A 16,075-nucleotide genomic window follows, 5' to 3' on the forward strand; every position below is an offset into this window, starting at 1 on the left:
TAATAAGCTGATGTTTTACTTTATAATATTCAGAACAGAGTACAGAAGTGAGTGTTGTCAGATCATTGTATTTTAAAAAGCATGATCATGGGATCTTTTTAAATATATCAGATTGTGATCACTGTAATATTTGTGTGCATTGATCATTGTAATATTTGTGTGCATTGATCATTGTAATATTTGTCTGCATTGATCATTGTAATATTTGTCTGCATTGATCATTGTAATATTTGTCTGCATTGATCATTGTAATATGTGTCTGCATTGATCATTGTAATATTTGTCTGCATTGATCATTGTTATATTGTCTGAATCGATCATTGTAATATTTGTCTGCATTGATTATTGTAATATTTGTCTGCATTGATCATTGTTATATTTGTCTGAATCGATCATTGTAATATTTGTCTGCATTGATCATTGTAATATTTGTCTGCATTGGTCATTGTAATATTTGTCTGCATTGATCATTGTAATATTTGTCTGCATTGATCATTGTAACATTTGTCTGCATTGATCATTGTATTTAAATATTTGTCTGCATTGATCATTGTATTTAAATATTTGTCTGCATTGATCATTGTATTTAAATATTTGTCTGCATTGATCATTGTATTTAAATATTTGTCTGCATTGATCATTTTAATATTTGTCTGCATTGATCATTGTAATATTTGTCTGCATTGATCATTGTAATATTTGTCTGCATTGATCATTGTAATATTTGTGTGCATTGATCATTGTAATATTTGTCTGCATTGATCATTGTATTTAAATATTTGTCTGCATTGATCATTGTAATATTTGTCTGCATTGATCATTGTAATATTTGTCTGCATTGATCATTGTAATATTTGTGTGCATTGATCATTGTAATATTTGTGTGCATTGATCATTGTTATATTTGTCTGAATCGATCATTGTAAATTATTAACTAGACTTGAATCTTGATGATTTTATAAAAAAAAAAACATATCTTTTTATGATTATGCTGGATATGGCTGTTAAATATAAAGCAAAAATAAAATGTCCTGTATCATATTATTCGTAGTAAAAAATGCCTAACTTCATCCCAGTTTGCACTTTGTATGCCTTAATTGATCCATGAAAGTTCTTTGAAATGATGATCACATTTAAGTTTAATTTAAGAAGATATATGGGGGGGGGGGGGCTACTTCAATACCTAACTGATAGCAGGTGCTGCTGTGGTTCTGTTACCGCACCCTTTTCATTACATTTAGATTTTTAAAATGTATACCATTGCATATATTGAATAGGTAACCAGATGCTCCGCAGAGTGCAGCTTTATATGACCGCAGAGGTTGAACCCTGAAAAGTTGGGACAAGTATGGACACACCATTTAAGCTTGATACAGCTCTGAATTTGGATTGTGATTAAATAGTTGACACAAAATAGGTTTCTGACACAGAATGAATGTGGTCTAAAAACTTAAACTTAAAAACTTAAAAATTTTAAATTGGACATTTACCTATTATGGTCCAATATCCAAAATCCCAATACATGGTTTGATTCAGCATATCATAGAACCCCAAGAATTCAATTTTTAATGAAATCAAATAATGTTCAATTTTAGACCCTTTAGACCTCAATGTGGACCATTTTGATAACCGGGCCCAAATATTAACCAGATGCTCCGCAGGGCGCAGCTTTATACGACCACAGAGGTTGAACACTGAACGGTTGGGGCAAATATGGACACAACATTCAAGCTGGATTCAGCTCTAAATTTGGATTGTGATTTAATAGTTGACACAGCATAGGTTTCTGACACAGAATTAATGTGGTCTAATGAACTTAAAATTTTTGTTTTGCCTTTGAGCAATTCACTATAATGCTGTTGAATATTAATCCTCCCAAAAAAATGTTTGAAGAAATTTTCTTTTTATTTATGAAATTCCAAATGAGAAAAATTGAACACCCCCCCCCCCCCCCCCCCCCCCAATTTTTTTTCACATCCCCCTATCCTTTATTCCAAAACCGATCTCAATTCAAATTTCTAATGGAGTTTTCAACAATAATTACTCATTTAAATACATCATAAAATATTAAAATGTAAAAAAAAGTGCTTGTTATCACTGAATGGTAAAGATTGTTTTAATTTATCAGTTGGTAATAAAAGTGAATATACATTGTATATTGTATAAAACAATGATTTAAGTTGATTCAACTACTATTCTGGACAAAGAAAGATAACTCCAATTGAAATTTCTTGCTATTGCACAATATTGTGCAATTAGATATTTCTTGCTATTGCACAATACTGTGCAATTGAAAATACTTGCTATTGCACAATACTGTACAATTGAAGATTTCTTGCTATTGCACAATATTGTGCAATTGAAAATTTCTTGCTATTGCACAATACTGTGCAATTGAAGATTTCTTGTTATTGCTGAGTACTGTGCAATTGAAAATTTCTTGCTATTGCACAATACTTAATATAATAATTTTAGATCCTGATTTGGACCAACTTGAAAACTGGGCCCATAATCAAAAATCTAAGTACATGTTTGGATTCAGCATATCAAAGAACCCCAAGAATTCAATTTTTGTTAAAATCAAACCAAGTTTAATTTTGGACCCTTTGGACTTTAATGTAGACCAATTTGAAAATGGGACCAAAAATTAAGAATCTACATACACAGTGAGATTTGGCATATCAAAGAACCCCATTTATTCAATTTTTGATGAAATCAAACAAAAATTGAATCGGTTGGGCTCTTTGATATGCTGAATCTAAAAATGTACTTAGATTTTTGATTTTTGGCCCAGTTTTCAAGTTGGTCCAAAATTTAATTTTGGACCCCGATTTGGACCAACTTGAAAACTGGGCCAATAATCAAAAATCTAAGTACATTTTTAGATTCAGCATATCAAAGAACCCAACCGATTCAATTTTTGTCAAAATCAAACTAAGTTTAATTTTGGACCCTTTGGACCTTAATGTAGACCAATTTGAAAAAGGGATCAAAAATTAAGAATCTACATACACAGTTAGATTTGGCATATCAAAGAACCCCAATTATTCAATTTTTGATGAAATCAAACAAAGTTTAATTTTGAACCCTTTGGGCCCCTTGTTCCTAAACTGTTGGGACCAAAACTCCCAAAATCAATACCAACCTTCCTTTTAAGGTCATAAACCTTGTGTTAAAATTTCATATATTTCTATTTACTTATACTAAAGTTATGGTGCGAAAACCAAGAAAAATGCTTATTTGGGCCTCTTTTTGGCCCCTAATTCCTAAACTGTTGGGACCTCAACTCCCAAAATCAATACCAACCTTCCTTTTGTGGTCATAAACCTTGTGTTTAAATTTCATTGATTTCTATTTACTTAAACTAAAGTTATTGTGCAAAAACCCAGAATAATGCTTATTTGGGCCCTTTTTTGGCCCCTAATTCCTAAACTGTTGGAACCAAAACTCCCAAAATCAATCCCAACCTTCCTTTTGTGGTCATAAACCTTGTGTCAAAATTTCATAGATTTCTATTTACTTAAACTAAAGTTACTGTGTGAAAACCAAGAAAATGCCTATTTGGGCCCTTTTTGGCCCCTAATTCCTAAAATGTTGGTATCAAAACTCCCAAAATCAATCCCAACCTTCCTTTTGTGGTTAAAATTTCATAGATTTCTATTCACTTTTACTAAAGTTAGAGTGCGAAAACTAAAATTATTCGGACGACGACGCAGACGACGATGCCAACGTGATAGCAATATACGACGAAATTTTTTTCAAATTTTGCGGTCGTATAAAAATCTAAATACAAGGTTAAATTCAGCATATTGAAGAACCCCATATATTCAATTTTTGTTGAAATCAAACAAAAAATAAGTTTAATTTTTTACCCTTTTGCACCAAAGGGAGATAATTTGGTGCTTTTTCAATGATATAAACATTTTAAAAGTCATCTGGGGCCAAATTGAATCGATTTCTTTGGTTGACTTTTGTTACATATAAAGTAATAACTAATAGTGTAATAAATAAAATTTGTAATGAAAAAACAAATGTTTAATTTTTTGTTGAAATTTTTATACCCGCGATCCTCCTTAACACCATTTTTACGTGCTACTTTTGGGCTATTTCCTGGCGGCCAGTTTTGATTAGTAGAGGGAGCCGGTGCCCAGAGCAATTGTCTCTATCCAGAAAAAGCTTCATAGAAAACAGTTGTAAGTATTAGAACAATGTAGTCTCTTTCACTATAAAGAGATAGGTCTCTTACTTCTAGAAAATAGACTTCGCCTTCGGCTGTTGTTTGCTCTTTGGTCTGTTGTTGTCTCTTTGACACATTCCCCATTTCTGTCACAGTCAGGAACTAACTACTTGTTGAATTGATTGATTTTTTGTTTAACACCTCTTTCAGCATTATAGAATATTTCATAGCTGCCAGTTGGTGAATGATATTTATGCGGTAATATTTTAGAAAATGCCTCAGCAATAGCATGATTTAGATTATTAATTTAGATTTTTACTTTTTAGGTTTAAAATTAAATTTAGATTTTTTCTTTTCAGGTTTTAAATTACATTATTGTTCTAAAAACACGGTTGCATCTCAATAAAGCAAAAAATAAAACCACTGAGATGAATGCCACCGTCTATATTTCTGTGGCATGTAATTTTATTGTAATAGACTAGGTAATTGACATAAACCAGTAACCTTTGGTGACTTGCTTACTAACTTAGTCACATTCTGTTAAATAAAGTGATCCTTTATCATTTTCTAATGACTGGATCTAAAAAGAACAACTCACATTTTATCAAGAAATCAAATTTTATTTATTTTTCAAATAAATATAAGAGATCATAATAAAACTATGACTACTGCTTATTAAAAACAAATGGTTGACATGCTTAATAAAATGGTTTAAATAAGACAAACTTTATTGCACTTTAATTAAAACTAAATGCCTAATGTGATATTTTCAACATCAAAGTTATCTGAAAACGCAAATAGTTACTGTATACATTTCAACTCATTTGTAAGGCATAAATTGAACAAAGCTTTTAAAAAGCATATCTTAGATGACAGTTTGACAGTCCTACTTAGTGTGAGTTGATGGGTTATATTGCTAATCAGCAATCCACCCATAAAATTTTATACATGTATCTGAAATTTTTTCCTAAAAATGAAAGTGAGAATAATTATAGTTTGCAACCAATTTTAATGATTTTAGTGAAGCAAAAACACACTTTGTAAAGTTTAATATCAACTTCCACTAATTGCTGTCATAAGTTAAATAATAAACTGGACACAAAATAGGTTTCAACTATTGTTTAAAGCATGAACTTTTCAAAAAGATGATCATAAAAAATCCTTTATCATAAGTATTCTTTCAGATAAATTAACTGCTCATACATATGTACAATAATTCCAGCTAGCATTTTAAGTCTTGTGAACAAACAAAAAAACAAATTGATATTAAAAACCAGGAAGCTATTTACAGCTAAAAATCAAGCTTAAAATATACTTCTATTGGAAATACTTATACTTCCCTTGACACTGAATATATAATCCCTAAACTAAAACTAGGAAATGATTATGTATAACACACTCATATCCTCATACAACTTATACATTTTGAGTTAATTTAATCTCACTGAATTCTTCCTCATTTTTTATTTTGATTGCTTTTTTCATTAAACCCTTTCTTTCACCAACCTTGAAAATTAAAAAGAATAAACTATTTGTACTCTTTGGTAATGTCGTTTTACAAGATTTAAGGGCATATAAAACTGTTCATTTAAATTTTGGTCGAATATAATAATTAGTATCTGACTCTTAGATATGCTAATACAAGCAATAATTCTGGAATAACATTATCATGCATTCAGAATTATGTAGTTTGTTCATTATGCTTAATAGTTCAACAGATTTTCAGAATCCTCTGGTTTAACCAATTGAATACCTTGAAAAAAAACTGCCCATAAACCCCAATTTTTCTTTTTATAAACCTTTTACATGTATAATGATAAGCCATCTGTACAAGTCTTATAAAATTTTCATTATTCTTAAATAGTTTTTGAAAACTTAAAACTTGTCAAAGATAAAGCTACAATGTATGAAAAGTCAAGAGAGAACATTTTCCAGCCAAAATTTCATGGGCTTATATCTCGAAAGCAAGCACATTGACATATATTTTTTTGGCTCTTTGGGTTCTTTTATTTATCACCTATCCAATATACTGTAGTGTTTTGAAAAGCTTATTATTTTGAAACTGAGAAGCAAAGTCTCTCAATTAACCCTAACTATAAAACTCTGTAACCTATGAAAACTTAATAATCATTGAAGAAACTGTTTATTACAAACACATTACTGACATTAAGAATTATCTCCCTTTTTCCAAGGATAGCACTACATATCATCACATATATCTTTTCACAAAATCGTTATAAAATTACATGGGTCAATGTTTATAAAATATGGATTTCATGTAAATTATCATTTATATAAAAATTTAACATCACACATTTACTCCTCACACAAAAAACATAACATCCCTCAAATACATCATAAAAACTTTTGCATTAAATATACATATGTATTAATTAATTTTACACATGACAAATTATGAATAAAAACATTAAAGTAAAATAATAATTTTGGCAATCAAAAACAATGACAAAGGGACAAACAATATTATTAATGTCCATGGATATTAAATGTGGATTATGCTTTTCATCAAGATGTTTTTTTTCAATTGGCAGTTTTTTTCTAAATTGCAGCTAATAAGGGAACACTTATCTTCTTAAACCATAAATTCTTCATTAAAATTTCATTAAAATTTCAGGAATTAGTTTTTAAAACTAAAAACATTCAAGTGTTTACCAATTTTCTTAAAATTAAATGAAATAACAATTTATGAATTTCAATTGTTTGAATGTTGAAAGTTGATAGTTGTTAATTCTCATAAAAGTTGTGTAAAATAATATCATCAGTTGGGACCAATCTATAAGATTGGAACATAGTTATACAGGTTTAAAGTTCCTGAAGGTCTCACCTGAGATTTCTTTTATTTCAGACCAAGACAATTGTTAGACAGCTCTAATAGAAATAGACAGCTGAAAGTATACAAGATAACACTTGTATGGTTTTAATGTAACTATAACCACTGATTGCACTCAAATTTGTGACCAATTATGTATGGTATTTGATATGGTAGTCGATAGTAGTGTGTTCTAAGGTTCTTTGATATGGAGTGATGAAAATATGTGTGAATCATGGTAAATGATTTATTGTGGTTCAAAAACTAATAATGTTTAAAAGGAGCATGGTTACCAATTATTTTATTTATTTCACCCACTTCTGCACATTAAATATCTAAATAAGATAATGTATATATGAACCTCAATTTCTTTTTTGAATGGATTGTTACAAATGGTTAAGGAAAAGACAACCTTATCTGGTTCAACTAATTGTAAATTGGTTTAACATGTAAAAATTGTAAAGCTTAAGAGGAACTTTCTTAAATATCTGTAACTAATTTTATGTTAAATTGAGGGTAAATGAGTGGTCAATAATCATAAATGTTGTTGCAATAAAAAGGAAGTGTGTCTATAAAAAGGTTATAGTGACAAAATAAAAAGCCACATTATAGCACAGATTATATCATTTATAAGTTAAGAATAGATTCTAGAGACTGGAGAAGTTGTCAGAATTTATGGCACATGCCTGGGTGGCGACAAGACAACTTTCGATTTATGACTTGTTTTTAAACTGGAGTACGACTACCTATAATAGATGTGACAGTATGAATTGTATTATATTTTAGAAATGTAGACCATTTACCCCTTACATAGATTGGTAAATTAGGTCTCATGAGATAAGGTGATGTTTCTAATTTTAATGTTCAAATGTTTAATGAAGTTTAAATATTGATTTATATAATGCCATTTTTATCAAATCATTACTACATAAGAGTATCACATTGTTCATGTAAATGATAAAAATAAAAACTCATTTACTGTGGATTTATTATTATTTCAGAGGATACTAATTTTGGTTGATTCCGTGGTTATATTAGTGAATGTAAAAAAAAAAGATGTGGTATGATTGCCAATCAGACAACTCTCCACACCAGACCAAAATTACACAGAAATTAACAACTATAGGTCACTGTACGGCCTTCAACAATCAGCAAAGCCCATTACCCCATTTTAAAGGTCCAAAGAATACATTTTTTTTATATGCTTGTATGCAGACTACGGCATAACCCTAAATTTGATTTTCTGCAAAAAATACCTGTTTTGTTGAATCCGAGAAAATTGGTAATCATGAAATTAAATGAATCCACAGTAACCAATAACCTAATATCACATGTTAATCAAACTCCCGGGGTTTTAGTCCCATACACTGAATGGTGTGACCTTTTAAACCTTGGTCTCTTTTTCTTTGTTTTTGCCTTGCCTTTATAATACTGATTAAGTAAAAACAACAACACTAATCCTGTGCCTACAAAGGCTAGCACAGGGTATACCCCTGCAGTGTCTACACTATGCACTGAATGTCTGTCTTTAAAATGAGGTTCATGTGGAAGCCCAATAGGTTCCTTTATTTCCTGTGCTCCAATGTCTAATGTTTTTCTTTCATTTCCTATGATAACTGCTTCATCTAAACCTACTGAAAGTAACTTCTGCTGTTGAAAGAGATTTCTAAAATAAAGAAAAACAAAATCAAAATCAAAAGTATTGAAACTAAAATTTCTCTAGCAGTACTCAACTAAATTAAAGAGATTTAACCTTGGAACTGTTTAGACTGAGCAATATTAATTACACACCAAAAAAAGTTGCAAGAAATGTGTTGGTTTTTTTGTGAAACTTTTCTGAGAGTTTGAGTGTATGTCAGGAGTCGTCATTAAGACTTCTCAAAGTTGAAAGTGAAAAAGTAAATGCAAAAGAAAAATAAAAGCCTGCTGTATTGTGGGCAAATATATTGTTTAGTCCAAAGTGGGACTTAAAATATCTTATATACACACTTGTTGAAGGCTAGTGGTTTAGAGTCAAGTATTAGCAAAATCCTTGCTCGCTGGTTTGTTTTGCTATTATGTGATTTAGTTATATATTTTTTTTTAAATTATGTCTGTTTTTCATGACTTAATTGAGCTTGCTCTATAATGTGTTCATACTTAACTATGATAAACCATGGGGGAACTTCAGTCGTTCATATTACTCCAATATCATCAGGATCACTTTAATATTTTTTTCAGTAGTGTTTATTGGATGGGATGTGCATACACTTTCATGAATGTCACTATATGTGCTATTTTGCCACTTACATGTTTGCTGTCTTGTTGATTGGATGTGGTTTAGCCCATACTTGATGGGGACAAGGTGGAAGTTTCTTTGACACTGTAGAACCAAGATGTCCTTCAATTACTTTAGAATATCTATGGAGGTGGTTACCTATAAATAGAACAAACAGTAGTTCAACCTTATTTACTTAAATCATTCAAGGAAATCCCATTCTACACAAGAAATTGTCACAAGCAACTATAGCTGTAACATATTTCAGTGAATCAATGAAATAACTATCTTTTTTTATATTTCTTTTATTTGTAGTTTTCAAAAGGTTGATTGTATGAAATCCTGTCAGACAAACCAAAAAGCATGATTAGTCGACTTCTTTTATCTCTTAGATTTATAGTGATATCTTTTTTCTTCTAGGTATCTTCTGTGATAATTACATCCATAATCCCAATATGAACAGTATATAGTTCATGACGCATAATAATTTTTTAATTAAATTAATTTCAAAAATAAGTGTACAAGTGTTAGATAGAAAGTTCTGTTTAACCCATCAGGCTAGTATTTCACTGATCTAAACCCCCTCCTTTAAAAAGCTTATTGTGTTATAGCATTATATACAAACCTTCCATTCTGGTGGGAAGTTCAGAAGATGTTAAGGACACATGATCCTGTCCAGTAAACAGAGGAACCATGTTGTTATAAGCTGTGTACTCCAATAGGGCACTTAGTAACCAATAACAGTCTACAAAAAACATTTTTTTATGAAGTATATGTGAGGAAAAAAATATCAATTTCAACTAATTGAAGTTACATCAATATTTAACTACATAATTACCCTACCATATTTGAAAATCAAAAGGTTAAAAGGTATTCAAAACTATAAACCTAGTGCTATAAAAGAAGCTGAGGAACTTTTCCGGAATTCAGGATTGACCTGTTTCTGGAGAATTTCAGAAAAAGCTAGTTAAATCATACAGATTTTGGGATTTGGGATTTATGGTATATGAATGGGGAAACAGTTCATGTTTAGGCATTTATTTTCTTTGGAATTGGTAATGTCTTTCTTTTACCCCATATTATAATCTGATCCTTACCTTTCTGCATATGACTGTTGTCAAGACAATTAGAATCCCCATATAAGGCAACCCTGCCACTATCTGGTCCCCCAGATGATGTCTGATGTATGCCTAGTATAGGCACTGTATCCACTGATTTTGATTCACCTTTTAGCACTTCATGTCCTTGAAATAAATTGTACAAAGTTATGAATTGCAAAGCACATCGCTATAAAATTGACAATGTTTGCCATTACGTTAAAATTTGTACAAAAAATTGATTTGGTTACTTGATCAATTCTTACTTTTCCAGTGTTCAACAAACTACTGTGGATTCATTTTTATTTGTGGTATACCAATTTTCGTGGGTTTCGTGGGTCACAGCGAACCACGAATTTAAGAATTCAACAAAGAATAATCCAGAGAAATGTGTATGGAGTCAGATGTTTATTTCCGGTTATGTTATGCAGTTCTATTATAGTGTTGACTAGTGATAAACTTCGTAACATAAAACATGTTTTTTTTATTGAAAAAAGATACAAGTATTTTGATTACTAGTAAATCAATAATAAATATATCGAATATCAGTGATAATTTACTTTTTAAAATTGATTAAAAGCGATCCACGAATTTACGTATACCACGAAACGTCTTTTTTCTCCATCCACGAAAAATTGATACCCACGAAAATAAATGAATCCACAGTAATATTCTTTTTCATCTCTTTCAGTTTCAAGGTCACAAAATCACAACTTCTTCTTACCTTGGTCTTTCAGATTCTGAGTAATAAGAACACCATCTGAGGGAAATTTTGCAATACTTGTACCAGAGGCATAATACACTGTAAATAAAAGTAAATGTTTTGATAATTTTGTCTTATTTTTTAATTTATTCTGTCTTACATGTATATTCCTGTTATAAATTCTACTAGATAATACAGCAAAAGTTGAAGGTTTTGAGAAATTATTTGTTCTTTTGTAAATGGGACATGCCCAGCTAGAATTCAAAATAATTTTGAAAGGTAAAGGATAAAAAAAAAGACACTTCAAATGAAATTCATAACTATACTGCTATGATTGTACAAGGCATTTATATAAGTGGAAAAACTCATGTTTTTCAAATAATGAAAAAAAGGAACAAAAAATGTATGGAGCAGTTTGACCTATGTAACTGTTATTAAGCTAAATATATTGAAATGATTTTTGATTTAATAACTTAACAATATACTTACTATCATGATCTCCCATCATAAAATCTCCTTCATAAACTTCATCACTGAAAATATACACCTTACATCATCAAAAATATTAAAAACATATGAAATAATTCAATTACAATATTATAATTAAAATGTAATAAAAATAATGTTAAAATTAACAAAAGCAATTGTATTGTATGAATCATGTCTGACATCCGATTAAGTATAGTTCAGTAAAATTTGGTTCCAATCAATGCAGGAATTACATGTACCATTGTATAACAATTTGAAAACAGACTGTATAAATCTTCTATCTTCATCAAGATAGTCATATGTGTCTACTAATACATACCTAAAGGCCATGCCAAGAGACATCATCAAATCATTTAAGGCTGGTATATTGGCTCCACCTGTATCTGGCATCCACCATTGTCTGAAATAATCATTCTCAATGTTAATGAACCAATAGAGTTAAGATTACACACATAACTTATTTTAGATACCAGTATTCTAAAGCACTAAAAATATCAAGTTGATCTATGACCTGGCAGTCAGCTGTAATTCACATTTTAAAACATTAAACAATATAACAAGTTTGAAGACATTCAAATTCAAATCTGAAAGTCATACGTCTAAAAGCTTTTTCCTCTATATCATTTTGACCCTTTTAACTATAAATATCTTGGATCTTGAAATTGAACTGGTTTATGGTCTCAGCAATGATTGGCTGGATGTAATTTTAAGCTCTTTTGTTTCAACAACCACCAAGGTAGGAATAAACAGAGGAGTATAGTCATGGTCGAACAAACACCAATACTTGACACTCTCTGCAACCTTTTTTATCACAGGGTTAAATCAAAATTCTTACTTAAATAAATGAATATTGTTGACATCAATTGGATATAGATGCCCCTGCTCGTAATTACATAGCAAATCCTGTAACTTTTCAATTTACAAAGGGACATAACTTCTGAAGAACGATGAAAGTGACACCACCCCAATTCAAAGTTATTCTGTGTTTTGTGATAATTAGCATTGTGTGCAAGTGTCATAACATAAGGTTGAGGCAAACTAAATTAAGATAACAGAAACTTATTTATGGACATACGTCAAACAAATAAGGGTAAAACTGAATGCCCATGCCCCCTCAACAGGAGCATAATTAATCTTGACAACCACAACGTACCTTGTGTTTTCATCATAGAATTTGACCTTCTTCATAACTGATACATTATACCAATCAGCAAATATTATCACAGATAAACCATTGTCTATATCTCTCTTTAGTTTTGTCACTTCTTCTGGGAAGTATTCTTCTTCAGCATCAACAATCAACAGAGTACCGTACTGACTAGCATCAAAACATGTGAAAGGTGAACCTGAAAAACAGTAAAATCAACTATATACCACACAATCAACAGAGTACCGTACTGACTAGCATCAAAACATGTGAAAGGTGAACCTGAAAAACAGTAAAATCAACTATGTATAATGCTAACAATCAACAGAGTACCATACTAAATATTGTCAAAACATGTGAAAGATAAACGTAAAAAACATTAAATCAACTCTTTTGTAAGCCAAGAGATGACTATGAAAATCCATAAAACCAGAAATATAATTGCTATAAATTGCTGTAAATCAACTTATTTTCATAGATACTTTATCTTATGGTTAATCTTTTCTAGAAGACTTCCAGACAATTTATTTCCAAAATGTTCTCAGTTTGTTGATCTATTATTACATCATGGAATGTCCTAGTTTGACATATTCATGAACAAATACAATTCCTTCTATTCTACTCTTTAAACAAACAAAGATAAATTGCTTTCAGTATTTAAAAAAATAAATTTAAACAACATTTGCATTCTCAATCATTAATAATAACAAGTAAGCTTCAACAGTTTTGCTTTGATTCACAAAAACTCCATGTGTAATTTGAAAGTAAATTCTAAACACTCTAAATTAAAGGCATAGTAATGCTAAAATTTCTTTTTATTGCATAGTCACATGACATACTTACCTAGAACCTCTATAAAGTAACCATTACTTCTTAGATGATGATACATATCTTTGAAATTTGTATGAATATGGTCTCCATTCCTGTAATTATAAAAAATAAATATATAAGGTTTTCTTAGTGTCTTTAGTAATAATGAAGAAAATTTGGACACCCTGGTATTCAAAATCTTATTTTTGATTGTTCAATTTGAAGAGAAAAGCTTATTATCAATTCTAAACTATTTGTCAATTGTTGTCCAAATGCTTTTAAAAACTTTTTTTTAGTCGGAGATGTATTAGTTTTAAAAAAGTATCTTATACTATTAATGACAAATAACTTGACAATAATAAAATGTTTTAACATTTCCAAATTAAAGATACTTGAGATAAATGCTAAAATAAAACTAATCAATGTTCCAAAAATAGCTTTGTACTCACCAATCTAAAGGATCATTCTTCATTCTCAGATTGTCTCTGGGAAAGTAGCCAGGTGGGTATCTCAAATTGTGAAACTGATCCCATAGAATTCTTTTGCTACAAATAATTCATATAAATCAATCACTCTTAATACTGTAAACTGGTTGAAAACTTCATAAAATGTTTTACATTCACTCATACTAATGACCAATGTATATCTACAGTCAAAATCTCTCATGCAGGAACAGCTCTTATGCAATAGAGATAAGTCTTGTAAAGTTGTTCACTTATAGAAAATGACACTGCTTTTAAATTGTCTTAAGTAATTGTCCATTTTCCTACAGGTTTTATTTACGTTCATATAAAAATACATCTAAAAAAAAGCATTTGAAATATTAAGTAATCTTCTTTAGCTAAATTACTTTTTATAATTATTTCCTATTATATTCACTCCTTCAAATCTTATATTATAATTCAAATTTAGACTAATTACCTTCTAGGTGGAGTAGGTATTATTTTGACTTTGACAGGTAATCTAAGTTCAGTTCTTCTTGGTTCTGCTTCATCATACTAAAAATAAATCATAAGTTGATAAAAATCAAATATTTAGCAAGTTCATTAGCTTATTAAAGTATATTACAGCTAATATGCTCTTTGAAAACACAGAAACAAAAGTTTTACCAATCTAATGGTTCATGTAACTAACAAGGAAACTTAATATCATTGTCTTTTGAACACACTGTAAAACAGATCACACTTTCACCAGACACTTTGATAAATGATGTGCTTGAAAATTTCATCGACAATTAAGTATTGGAAACATTGTCTGTACATAATTGTAATAACTGATGCGTTTATGTAAATTTCAGTACTATAAAAATTGTTTATACATGATTCAAAACTCTAAACATAAATGATAAATAATTATGAGGTTTTTTTTATGCTGATTGATTTTTCCCTTTAATGTATACCCCACACCTCCTTTTACTAACTCAAATTGTGAATACTATATCCTCTGTCATATATACCTCTGGAGGAGATTCTACTGTAAGAGTTATCTGTCCTTCAGCTATTCCTTCCCAGGTGGCAGCACTTTTACTAACTGTTATGGATACAGCCAGATACCCTGACCATGGCCAAAGTGACGATGAATAAGTGAAAGCAACCTCAATATGTGTACCATGCTGTGGAACATAGGGCTGCCATTCAGGCTGTAATACAAATAAAAATAAAATTATGAATTCATGTTGACATGAGCTGTCTAATTAAGGCATGCAGGCCTCCTAGAGAGGGGGATAATTTTGTTGGTGTCAAAACTTGTTTTCAAAGTAAAATATCAATAATAAATTCCTTTGATAACCTTCTGTGTAGCAAGTTTATTCAAATGGAACTGATCTGAAGAGAAAACTAGAGGCTCTAACGAGCCTGTGTCGCTCACCTTGGTCTATGTGAATATTAAACAAAGGACACAGATGAATTCATGACAAAATTGTGTTTTGGTGATAGTGATGTGTTTGTAGATCTTACTTTACTATACTTTTTGCTGCTTACAATTATCTGTATCTATATTGAACTTGGTCCAGTTAGTTTCAGTGGAAAATGATGGTGAAAATTTACAAATTTTATGAAAATTGTTAAAATTTGACTATAAAGGGCAATAACTCCTTAGGAGGTGAATTGACCATTTTGGTCATTTTGACTTATTTGTATATCTTACTCAGCTGAACAATATTTCTGTTTACAGTTTATCTCTATCTATAATAATATTCAAGATATTAACCAAAAACAGCAAAATTTCCTTAAAATTACCAATTCAAGGGCAGCAACCTAACAAAGGGTTGTCTGATTCATCTGGAAAATTTAGAGCAAATAGATCTTGACCTGAATAACAATATAACCCCTTGTCAGATTTGCTCTTAATGCTTTGGTTTTTGAGTTATAAGCCAAAACTGCACTTTACCCCTATGTTCTATTTTTAGCCATGGCGGCCATCTTGGATGGTTGGCCAAGTCATGACACATTTTTCAAACAAGATACCTCAATGATGATTGTGGCCAAGTTTGGTTAATTTGGCCCAGTAGTTTCAAAGGAGAAGATTTTTCTAAAAGATTAATAAGATCTATGAAAAATGGTTAAA

The 16,075-nt window shown here is 30.2% G+C and overlaps 1 protein-coding gene across 3 annotated transcripts in view; it reads right to left on the reverse strand.

Annotated features, from left to right (window-relative positions):
- Nucleotides 1-5,892: 5,892 nt before the first annotated feature.
- The window catches only part of LOC134721627 (membrane-bound transcription factor site-1 protease-like), a 38,863-nt gene continuing 28,680 nt past the window's right edge, over nucleotides 5,893-16,075 (reverse strand). For all 3 annotated transcript variants that reach the window (XM_063584743.1, XM_063584744.1, XM_063584745.1), the window contains exons 17-28: nucleotides 14,967-15,149; nucleotides 14,432-14,508; nucleotides 13,960-14,055; nucleotides 13,544-13,623; nucleotides 12,707-12,899; nucleotides 11,873-11,953; nucleotides 11,554-11,597; nucleotides 11,086-11,163; nucleotides 10,362-10,508; nucleotides 9,890-10,009; nucleotides 9,297-9,423; nucleotides 5,893-8,673 (exon numbers count right to left, since the gene is read on the reverse strand). In XM_063584743.1, the coding sequence (XP_063440813.1) occupies nucleotides 8,346-8,673; nucleotides 9,297-9,423; nucleotides 9,890-10,009; nucleotides 10,362-10,508; nucleotides 11,086-11,163; nucleotides 11,554-11,597; nucleotides 11,873-11,953; nucleotides 12,707-12,899; nucleotides 13,544-13,623; nucleotides 13,960-14,055; nucleotides 14,432-14,508; nucleotides 14,967-15,149 (1,554 nt within the window). In that variant the 3' untranslated portion in view covers nucleotides 5,893-8,345. The remainder of the gene's footprint in view (nucleotides 8,674-9,296; nucleotides 9,424-9,889; nucleotides 10,010-10,361; nucleotides 10,509-11,085; nucleotides 11,164-11,553; nucleotides 11,598-11,872; nucleotides 11,954-12,706; nucleotides 12,900-13,543; nucleotides 13,624-13,959; nucleotides 14,056-14,431; nucleotides 14,509-14,966; nucleotides 15,150-16,075) is intronic.

This window comes from Mytilus trossulus, chromosome 6 (assembly GCF_036588685.1).
Source record: "Mytilus trossulus isolate FHL-02 chromosome 6, PNRI_Mtr1.1.1.hap1, whole genome shotgun sequence".
Taxonomy (NCBI): domain Eukaryota; kingdom Metazoa; phylum Mollusca; class Bivalvia; order Mytilida; family Mytilidae; genus Mytilus; species Mytilus trossulus.